At 39.8% G+C, this 11,351-nt stretch overlaps 1 protein-coding gene across 2 annotated transcripts; it reads left to right on the top strand.

The window, feature by feature from the left end:
- Positions 1 to 1,275: 1,275 nt before the first annotated feature.
- Positions 1,276 to 10,873, top strand: LOC116318207 (ras-related protein Rap-1b). 2 transcript variants are annotated; one of them, XM_031737152.2, is made up of 8 exons: positions 1,276 to 1,412; positions 5,643 to 5,715; positions 6,768 to 6,836; positions 6,936 to 6,992; positions 7,091 to 7,231; positions 8,395 to 8,538; positions 10,100 to 10,192; positions 10,285 to 10,873. In XM_031737152.2, the coding sequence occupies exons 2-7, from the start codon at positions 5,659 to 5,661 to the stop codon at positions 10,184 to 10,186; spliced, it is 555 nt and encodes a 184-aa protein (XP_031593012.1). In that variant the 5' UTR covers positions 1,276 to 1,412; positions 5,643 to 5,658; the 3' UTR covers positions 10,187 to 10,192; positions 10,285 to 10,873. The 2 variants fall into 2 exon arrangements, with proteins under 2 accessions (XP_031593012.1, XP_031593011.1); XM_031737151.2 differs by having other exon boundaries at positions 1,313 to 1,412; positions 5,646 to 5,715.
- Positions 10,874 to 11,351: the final 478 nt, after the last annotated feature.

Raw genomic sequence — 11,351 nt, 5'->3', positions numbered from 1 at the left:
ATCCTGATTGGACTGATGATGACATGCTGACAACACTGACAACAACAACGATAGAAAACTGAAAGTGTTTAATGTGACTTTATTGAAATAAAAGCAGAAACCATAGAGAAACAGAGGTTCTGTTTTACAGGAAACAGGAAGCAGCTGAGAGCGAGACTGAAACGTCACAAGAAAAAAAGAAGAGGGGTATTGAACCAAAGCTGTGACGAAGCCTAGGAGAAACCGGAAGTAAATGCAGTCTACCTTCAAAATAAACATATAAACAGGGGACAAGAGTGGAGAAAGTAATTTGGTTTGATATTAAATAAACGTGTTTTGAATGGCTTCTAGTGAGTAAAATACAAAAATACAAAGTCTCATCAAATCATACTAATCTTCAGATTCATAGTTACAGTTAGTAAACATAAACTTAGCATTTTTTGCTAAGTTTATATTTTGCGGTTCATAACAGAATTTTAATTATCTTCTTGTGCTAGTGCATTTATAGACATTAATTTGTTTTTATTTCTTAGCTTATTAGCAATAAATACTTCTTGACTTCATAGCTGGTTTCTTCACTAGTTCTATATTTTTTAACTATCTATTATTAGTTAGTTACCAGGTATTAGTTATTTACATTTTGTATTTATTCTTTTGCTTATGAAGGTGTCTTTACTTTTGAAATTCTGAAGAAGAACATCAGCTCTGTGTTGTATTTTAATTTATTTCATTCTGGCTGCTTATTGTCATTTTGTTTTTGTTCAATTGTTTTCACACCAGTAAATTTATACAACTTTTACTCAGCATTTTGTACTCAAAAGATTGTAGCTTTCAGTCATATCACACTATTGTGGCCCAAATCAAATATACAGAACTACCTGCGGTAGCAACACCTTGTAAATAAGATGTCACTCTTTGTCATTAGAGACAAATAGATTCAAATAGAATCCCAACATTATATTTCTTTATTTATCGAGGTATATACATTTCTAGTTATTTAATGCTATTTTTTTTCAAATCATTTTATAAATAAAATATATCTTATGTTATCTTGCCTAAAATACAACATAACAACAGAGATATCTTAATGATGTAAAATGAAATCCAAATGATTAAAAATTAAAGTAAGCATATGTTATTTATATTTATTTTATGACTTTATGATATAATAATGTGTAAAATATCTTCAAATGAGCAACTCAAAATGAAGCAGAATTATATGCTTAAAATTACAATTTATTTCATATTTGAACCAGTTTTTTTAACAAGTTTTATTTTGAGAAGTCGGACAGGAGGCTCTTGCGTTCGCCGTGTCGAACTTGACGTCAGCGCGTCGGGAGCAGGAGGGAGCGGCTCTGGTCGAGCGACGTTCACTGCGAACAGGAGAGAGAGTGAGCGGCGGAGAGCGCAGCGGAGCGGACGGGTGGATGACTGTGAGTACCGCTTACTTTCTCCCGTTTCTCGCTTTTACCTCTTTTTCCTCGCTTCCCCCTCCTTTTTCCTCTCTCTTTCATGTAGATGTAAGCTAGCCTGGGTCGAACCGGGAAATGTCCCGGCTAGCAGGGACGGGAGACAGGCCGGTGGGGAGCCGTGCTGGGCTGGGTTTGCGGAAGCGAGCGACCGGCGGACAGACAGACGGATGGACGTAGAGGCAGACAGACGGACGGCAGCTGTCCTGATGAGAATACAGTTTATATCAGACACAGACTGAGTGCTTCACGGCGTTCACGCGGCTGTCTGTCCGTCTGTGTGTCTGTTTCCGGTCTGTAGAGCCCGAAGTCCGCTTCTGCTCGCGTTTTGTCTCCGCTCTTCTGAGGCAGCGGGGCCTACTTGCAGAGCTTCCCGGGTAGAGAGCATTGTGAGGCGGCCACAGAGCTGCGGAAGCCCCGTTGCTGTCCCGGAGGCAAAAAAAAAAGAAGAAGAGCGGAAGTGATTGATGAGAGGATGCAGAGTTTAGGAGCTTGAGGGAACCTGCAACCAAAGCAGGTTGCACAGACACTGCTTGGTTTTATTCCTCTCCTGTTGTACTGTCTGTCAGCAACACACACACACAGAGTATTGACAGGCCCCACCTAGTTCTGCTTGACTCAGGGATCTGTGCGTGTTGTGAGTCCATCTTTCTGCTCTGACAACTTCACTTTAGTAGATTAACATTATTCAGTGATTGCTGGAAAAAGCAGAAGTGCCCACTGAGTGAACAAAAATACTGAAAAATAAGAATAAAATGCAGGTTTCAGGTTGGGTTGAACTGTGTGTATCTGTGCAGTGAGGCTCTGGTAACTAAAGATTAATGCATTTATAGCCTATAAATTAAGGCCAGCAGACTATGTTGATAGCAGCAGATCCTCTTTTTGTTCACATGTAAACAAAACAAGCAGGAAACACTGATGTGAAGTATGAAGTTTCAGGTTAAAGTCTTCCTTTCAGTCAGCGTTTATGTGGTACAATCAAAATACAACATAAAAGCCCTCAGTGATGCCTCATTTTACAGTTATATAATAATTTGCTGTGTAGTTTGATTGTTGTTGTTCATGCATTAAGTCTGAACTGCAGTTAAACTGAAACAGACCCACAGTGAGGGGTCATTTATAAGGAAATACACTCGCAGTGTGCAGAAAGGGCAGTATTTCTTTTTTGAATTGTTACAAATTTGGACTATAAAGAGATATGGAAGCTTTCTACTTCTGTGTATTGTTGATGTTGCGAATTGGGACATGAGTGTGTGTTGCTTTCAACACAGACTGTATAAAAAAGATGGTGAAGGCGTTTGTGTTTTGTGGTTGTTTTTTGGAGTCCAGTTCACAGACTCCAATTAGCTGAAGCCACCTGCCTCTCCATCTTTCTATAGCAAAAACAGTGTCTGTTCAATATTAGGGAAACTGTAGCTTTTTTGGTACTTCAGGTTAATTTTCCAGGTCCCGAGGTTCCTGTTTGGCACTTCTTCTGGGTTTGATGCCTGTGGGTGTGCCAAACCAGGTTTAGGCAGCCTGAGCTGTAATGGCAAATATTTCATGAGCAGCAGTGGTTGGTAAGAGCAAATCAGCTGATTTTCTTTAAGAAGTTTAAGAGAAGAGTGTGTCTATTTTAATTTGCTCACTTTGCTCTGACCCAGAAGTGGATAAGTGGAAGTATATGGATGGATAGATTATGAGAGCTTTTTAAATTAAAGTACTTTCTGAGCCTTAGTTATGATTTATTGGAAGACGTGATGATCTTTTACTTCCTGCTGTTGCTGTGTGTCTGTGCATGTTTCTGTAATGTCTCATTATATTTCATCAAAGCACAGCATCGTGAAGCATGAGGGGGAAAGTCCCGATGCAGGTGCACTCCTGCAGAGGCAGGTTTCTGACAGGGGGACTCGTAAGCGTCCAGAGATAGGCCTTCAGGTGTGATCGAAGGGTTTTCGATGTTTTGGCTCATCCAACTTTCCCCTCGATGGCCTCACCTCTGCTGCTCCAGTGAGTGACTTCTCGGGAAGCGTTGAACCCGTCTGGACTTGCTGCAGAGCGTTGTAGTGAGGCAAGCCCTGTTCAGACCCTCAGGCGATGAAATCCATTACTGCTGATGCCTTCACTGACAATAGGGCAGATAAAACTTGAGATTTGAACTCCTCCCAGTCTCCACCTGATCACTTGTGTGCATTTAGCGCATTTATACAGCTGTCGTGACTGGAGATGGAGACATTTAACATTTTTAGGGTTTTTTAGGGGGTTTTCTGTGATCCATACACAGCACAAGTTTGTATTTAAGACTTGAACACAACTCAAGAACAAGAAAACCCACTGGGAGCCCTTCATTGAGTCTTTTTTTTTTATTGCCTCAAAATTAACTTAGGAGGGAAAGTTGTACTAACCTTTTTGTTATGAATGTCCTATGAGTATTAGTCACATGAAGGCAACATAATGTACCAAAGTTCAAAGGCCTTCATTTTTACGCTTTTAACTCTTTTAATTTTTTAAGGGTATTTATGCACAATAATTACATTTTAAGAGGCAAAAAGATTCAGATTTTTGTTGTTTTGTTGCTGATTTCCTGTGACCCATACACCACACTAGTTTTTATTTAAAATATGTACAAAAGCCCTGAACAATAAAATCCACTGGGAGTCTTTCTCTTCTTGTTTCTTGCCCCCAAAATAGAATAGATAAAGTCTGAAAATAGGATTTGGGCAAAAGTTTCGAGCAAGAGTACTCACTGAGTGTGATTAATTACTGCAGGAGTCTTGCCGTGACTTAAATATAACTACATGAAGACATTAATAGTCCCATTATTTGAGATAATGGATTTACCTAAAAATTATGAACAAAATATTAAGCAACTTTAGCTTAAGCTGAATGTTTGATGGTAACTTGTTTATTATAAGTGTTATTCTCAGATAGGTTACCAAAATAAAAGCTTTAAATTTAAGAAGCACTTTGTCTTGAGTTAGTCTTGTCTTGGGTCAGTTAAGAGTATTTGCGACACAGTATTTACCTTTTTGTTGTTTTCCTGTGACCTGTACACTGCACAGTTACAGAAACCAAACTTTCATGCATGCGGTTCTTCTTTTATATCCTTGCAACCACTAAAATTAAAGTAACAGCTTCTGGAGACCTGGTCTAACGTGGTTTCGGGGTTGCAAGACTTTTATCCTTCCTTTAAGTCACCTTTGTTCTGATTGGCTGCCCCTCGTAAACAGAATGTTTGAACCACAGACAGGATATGAGATGGGTGTAGCCAGTGTTACATCACTAGCTGATCAGTGAAGTCTTGTAATGAAACCTCAAACTCGGTAATGAAAAAACAGAAGCCTGTTTGTGGCGAGGAGCCGCCCCCTGGTGGCCAATACATTTCTGGTTTTAACAGCAGGCAGGTTGAGCTCTGGAGCCTGAGATGATCAGATTAGGGATATCTGCACTCTATGACATCACAGAAATCCGATAATAGTGAAAACTGTCTGAATCAGAGTGTTTAGAGTGTAACCGTTTGGCTCACGGGGTTTAATTGTACATATGCTGACCTTATTAGAAACGTGGCCATGTTTAATATGAACATCCACCATCGGAGCAGGAGATATGTGGCAGGGTATAAGGGTCGACTTTAAATATTAGATTACACCTGGTGTTACTCATTTATAGTCTTTTCTGGTTGTCAGTTAGTAGCTGTATTTGTGTTGTTTACAGGCTGTGACGGTAAAATTTGAAATGGTTTTAGGGTCTGTAAACACATCGTGTCAGTGAGGGTCCTCATGAACAATCTTAAACGTGTGTGTATTTGGGTGTGTGTGTGTTTGTGCATCGTGTTGCTTCTTGTTGCCGTGACAGTGAAGGTTTGCACACACATGGCGAGGCATGATTGGTATGCATCCACACACTGAGACATGAACGCATAGCAACAGTAACCAGGAAGGATTCCATAGCAGTGGCATCACCACCAGCTGTGAGATCATGTGACTCCGCAGTTTTCAGTAACTTACTGCATGCATGCTGGGTAATCATTATCTCCCAGAGAGGGGCAGGAAGTCTTCATCTGTGTGTTTGTAATTGATGGTGTTACATCTCCAGGTGCATCATAGGAGGAGGTGGGGCTTACTGTAATCCTGCTGTGTGATTGGTAGCTGTGACTGGATGTCCAATAGCGACCTGTTAACGGTCTCCTCCTCTGTGTTTGTGTCTCTCACCCAGCAGACAGACAGTCAGGATGCGTGAATACAAACTGGTTGTTTTAGGATCAGGAGGCGTCGGCAAGTCAGCTCTGGTAAGTAAAAAAAATCCAAGTTAATCAGTTGTTTGCATTAAAGTGAGAGTCTGATGTTATTCTATTTAATGTCAGTGAGTGCCAGAAAAAAATAAAATCAACACTGAAATTATCCTACTGATGAGCTCAGAGCCACAGGGCAGCACCTTGTACTTTATTTTAGCTCAAATATTCAATGTGGATTAATCTGCTGCTGAAAATAGTCCCCACCAAAAACTAATAAAGGAATAGAAAACTGAAAATAAATACTTGTAATATGTAAATAAAAAACCTCACTGAAATAGTGACAAATATTTACATAAACAAATGAAGAAAAATAAATAAATAAATATTTTTGAATATTTAAAATAAATAAAAATTGATAAAGAATGAATAGGAAGATAAATTAGATAGAAAATATATTCATGAATACTGAATAAGATAAAGATTAAAAATAAGAAAATACAGTGTAAATAGACAAATAAATAGAATAAAGAATAAAGACAAATGTATGTTAACAGCTAATTAACAAAGGTTAAAATATTAGTAAAAAACATAAAAAAAGACAATAATTAAAAATACAGCAAATATATATATTTTAAATATACATTAAAAATATAAGAAATAAAGCATAAAATGAAAAATACAAAAAAAAAAATGTTTTGTTGATGTAACGTTCGCAAATCGCTTGTCCTGTTCGTGCACTAGTGTTTGTATTATTCATATACAGATTTTTGTACATTCACGTTTGCACATTGAGGTAAAACTGTGTTTGCAGCTTTGGAACTTGCATGGCTGGAGTGCTCCAGTGCAGATTCCTGTGTAAATGGCTGCACAGTGATGTCACTGTGCTTCCTTTTTGCGCCCGGTCATTGCTGACACACAAACACAGCGGTGTCAGTCACACTACAATGAAGTGCTTTACTCCCCATGATATAATGGAGACGTGTCACAGTGTCACATTAATTCCGTTCTAATGACTCCCAATGGGGAGCTGAACAGAGCTCCATTAACACTGCTGTCCTACTTCTCTTTGTCCCGCTACTCGTGTCCGTCCGTCTGTCCATCTCCAGACTGTCCAGTTTGTTCAGGGAATCTTTGTGGAGAAATACGACCCCACGATAGAGGACTCCTACAGGAAGGTAGGACCTCTTCATCCTCACACGTTTTTAGAAGCATCTATAGTTTAATTAGTTTTAGTTATAGTCCACAGTTATGATTCACTCCTTTTGTTTCTGCAGCAAGTCGAGGTCGATGGACAGCAGTGTATGCTGGAGATCCTGGACACAGCAGGAACAGTAAGACCTAGCTGTGTCTACATACTTTTGACCATGTGATGTGCCTGACTGAGTCCCTGACCACCTGTCTGTCTGTCTGTCTGTCTGTCTGTCTTTAGGAGCAGTTCACAGCAATGAGAGACCTGTACATGAAGAATGGCCAGGGCTTTGCTCTGGTTTACTCCATCACGGCTCAGTCCACCTTCAACGACCTTCAAGACCTCCGAGAGCAGATCCTCAGAGTGAAGGACACGGAGGATGTAAGAAACCATAGCACCCTATACTTTGCCTAAACTCACCCTAACATGCAGGTTTAAGTCATGGTTTCAGTTAAGCTAAGCATGTTAAGCTCCTCTTAACGTTTTCTGGAACTTTCTTTGCCAGATGAAGGCGTCTGTAGCATAGTTAAGGAGCTCCTGAGTAATTTGTCCGGTCGTAGTTAGTCAGTTGCTGATGTTTGTATTTAAAACTCTTGTTTCTTGGCTCGGAGGCAGTTGCCTAGAAACCAGCGGAGAAAGGGAGAAGTTTCTGGTGGCAGCCAAAAATAGTTTGTCATGACATAAAAATGTAATTTTAGGTAAATCAGTTAAATCTGAGTTTAAGAGGAAGTGGACTCTATCACCTCCACATAACCCTGCTGTCAGGCTTATGCTAAGGTAGCTAACTGACTGCTGATGGGTGTACGTGTAATTTATTTGCATGAAACAGAGGTCACTTGTTTTAACATGCCACCATCAGACAGCCTGTGTGCAGGCCTTTAGCATTGCTCCCCCTGCTGGACATGACTTATATTACATAGGTTCCAAAAAGTTTTATTTTTAATCAGCATCTAGTGGGGAAAGAAGAATAAAGTTTAAAAAATTGAAAATAAAAATTTGCAGTTTAAATTAAAAAAAATAAACAAGCAAATTTGTAATAAAAAAATAGAAAATGCTTCTAAACAAGCTTTTAAACAAATAAAATAAAACAAGCAAATAAATTTATAATATCTACATTTAAAATGAGAAAAAAAAGAAAAAAAAGTGAATTAAAAAAGAAAGTATTAATAAAAAGAAAACATTGTTTTGTACAAAATTTTTAAAAACCTAATATGTTTAATATGTTTCAAGCTAGAAATGTATTTATATTAACATGAATTTAAGATTCTGCATTTATTTAGTCAATAAAATGACTGAATAAAATTTCAAACATGTTTTTATTATGAAACAGATTATTTACAAAATGGATAAATATGAATAAAAAAATAAAGGAAACACATTCTGACTTCATGTCAAACGTTACAGATTCTAAAAACCAGATGAAACACTGATGTCCTCTTTTCTGATTTTCACATGATTTTTCTCCCGTTAAAATAATCCAGTGATCATCTTTGAATGTGCTGCAAACAGCTGTCTGAATGTGAGTGTTTGGCATGCCACTTTAGGTTCCCATGATCCTGGTTGGAAATAAATGCGATCTGGAGGTGGAGCGTGTGGTGGCCAAAGAGTCGGGCATTGGTCTCGCTCGCCAGTGGAACTCCTGCGCCTTCCTTGAGACCTCGGCCAAGAGCAAGATTAACGTCAACGAGGTGACAAAACACACCCACAGCAAAGTTCACACAGTTAGTCACAGCTGTATTTAAACTAGGGATGGGTATTGATAAGATTTTCACGATTCCGATTCCATTTTAGATTCTGTTTAACGATTCGATTCTTTATCGATTCTTATTTTTAAAAAAGGAGAACACTAAGGTCGATTAGCTTAGAACTTTGTTTTATATCTTCTCTTTGAACAAGATAGAAATTTAGGAGTAACATGGCCTTACAAACCCAACAGTGAGGTCTTAAGAGATCCACAGCCTATGGCTCTTCCATGGGGTGTCACAGGGTCCCCAGGAGAAAAATTGTAAATGTAAAATAATAAAATAAATATTCTTCTGTAGCAATAACAAAGTATAACATAAATTATTCTGTAGCAATTACACAAGAATATCCAGTAATGTCCCTGCCTACAATTAAACACATTCACTTACCGAAAATCGGGGGCATCTGCTGTGGCAAATGGGTGCAAGCCTTTGACCACAAACTTAGTCACTGCTCGGTGACATTCGTCTATCCTGGCCTGAAAGTAGACGCTAACGGTAGACTGCAGCGAGAACTGCCAGCCAGACTCTGTCTGTCTCTCTCATCATGGTCACCTAAATGCACAGTAACGGCAGGTTTTGTAATAAGGCAGATCGCGCTAACATAATATGCACTGTTAGTTGATTATTTACCTGCCGCATTAACGGGAGTGGACGTGCAAACGTTACCGCTGCTGCTGGGTTGAGATTCACGAGTCTGGAGCGGAATTAAAAACACGACATTCATTTAAGGTTATCGCGTGTTTTGTGAGCAAATGCTTTTGCATATTCGTAGTGTTTCCTCCCTTAAATGAAATATTTGCTTTACAAGTATTGCAAGTTGCCCTGTTGCCATCCGTTCTCGTAAAGTATAACCAAACTTTTGAGCGTTTGAGCCGCTTAGGCGCCCTGCCAGGTAAATGACGCTCCGCAACGTGGTGACGTCATTCGGGGCGACTAGAATCGATAAGTGTTTGCAAAAATGGCAAACAATTCCATGGAATTGAAACAGTGGGAACCGGTTCTCAACAAGAACCGGGTTTCGATACCCATCCCTAATTTAAACCTAAATATCTTTGGGCTTCTGAGTTTTGAGCACCATTGATTCTGCAAAACGATGTACATATCATCTGGAGTTTGTTCTTCTGTAAAAAACTGAAATAAAGCTTACAGCGTGCAACACGAGAGAATCACTGTGACGCGTGCGGTCCTGGCTCAAAAAGGCTGGAAGCTGTAATAATACAAACATCACACTATTCCTCCAGAGTTTTGTCATAGACAAAGAAAAAATGGATTTCATCGTTAGTTTCAGACATTTTGACGCTTTAGCATTTGTGTTTCAGCTGCTGCTCTGTTGGTTTTTGGGATATGACCATTTTAAGACTATTATAGTCTAAATATGCATTTTTTGTCATTTCATTGGCATTTTTAAGTAGTTTTTGGCATTTCATTAGTAGTTTGGGAAATGTTTGGCAGTGTTTGGCAGTGTTTGGCAGCATTGGCTTCATTTCTTCGTGTTTGTTTGCAGATCTTCTACGACCTTGTCCGACAGATCAACAGGAAGAGTCCAGTTCCAGGGAAAACCCGCAAAAAGTCCACTTGTCAGCTTCTCTAATGGCAGGTAGCTTGTATTGTCCCACGCACACACACACACACACATTGAGTTGATCCCACAGATTGTTATTCACACACACTCCGGTTCTCTGTGTCCAGATTCCTGCTCACCTGATAACCAACCAACCAACCAATCACAGGACATCTTCCAGCTGGCCACGCCCCTTTAACACAACCATGTCATCATCAGCATCAGCCACTCTGTTACCATGACGATCGCTTCTCCCATCCTTCATCACACAATGTAAAGGAGACTGTTGCCTTGGAAACATTAAAACAGAACATCAAAGGACTGCAACGGCGGTGGCGATGATGATGATGATTCTGCTGTTGCGGGAATGCAGGGGCTTGATTTAAACTACAGTTCCCATCATGCTCTCTGCTAGGCTGTTTTTGCAGTGGGGAGTGGCTTCTTGCATTCTTTTCTTTTTAAAAAATTTTAAACTTTTCTTTTTTCGTTTCTTTCGCCTTATTGTTTTCCGGCAGCCCTGAGCCAATCACACGCAGTGTGACCGTCAGCTGTGTCGGCATCGCCGCGGTGATGACGGTGCCGCCGCCACAGCTGACCGTGTGTGTATGTGGCTCTGGTGAAACCTGTGGATTCATACAGTGGTTATTATTACAGTGGTTGTTATTATGATTCTGTGTGAAAACAATTAAGTCATTTTATGTTTTTGATTTTTGGGGAGGGAGGTGTGGGTGGGGTGAGGCGGGGGTGGGGGGGCGTAGCAGCAAGTCGAGAGGTTAGCTTACTGTGCTGATAGCAATGCCGTAATTAAAGTTAGCCTAAAGCTAACAAACTGGGCGGAGTCAGGAAGAATACAGATATAACGGGAAGATGTTAGGTGGCTTGTTGCCATAGCAGCATGGCGAGCTGACTCCTGATCTGCTGCTCAGGGCGGACATGTTGCCTTTTTGACAGCAGACTCACACTGGTCCAGTACCTTAACTCTGTGTGTGTGTTTGTGTGTGTGTTTGTGAGTGTATGTGAGCTACGTAACACAGTGAAGCAGGCCAGTTTCTGTAATGATCGTTTTTTGACCTGCGGGGTTGAAACACTGAATTATTGGTCCTTTAGTCACTTTAACTGATAAGATATTAAAGGGGGCCTGTCATGCTCATTTTCAGCTCTATATTATTTTCACTAGAGCAGTTTTACCTGATTT

Source organism: Oreochromis aureus, linkage group 17 (genome assembly GCF_013358895.1).
Source record: "Oreochromis aureus strain Israel breed Guangdong linkage group 17, ZZ_aureus, whole genome shotgun sequence".
Classification (NCBI taxonomy): Eukaryota; Metazoa; Chordata; class Actinopteri; order Cichliformes; family Cichlidae; genus Oreochromis; species Oreochromis aureus.
The sequence above is the reverse complement of the archived record's forward strand: the minus strand, read 5'-3'. Positions and strand labels throughout refer to the sequence as shown.

Excerpts from the sequence above, each read along its gene's own strand:
- LOC116318207 (XM_031737152.2), top strand. The coding sequence starts at position 5,659 with ATGCGTGAATACAAACTGGTTGTTTTAGGATCAGGAGGCGTCGGCAAG. Across the intron at positions 6,837-6,935 it reads TAGAGGACTCCTACAGGAAG|CAAGTCGAGGTCGATGGACA; the intron begins GTAGGACCTCTT and ends TTGTTTCTGCAG. Across the intron at positions 8,539-10,099 it reads GCAAGATTAACGTCAACGAG|ATCTTCTACGACCTTGTCCG; the intron begins GTGACAAAACAC and ends GTTTGTTTGCAG.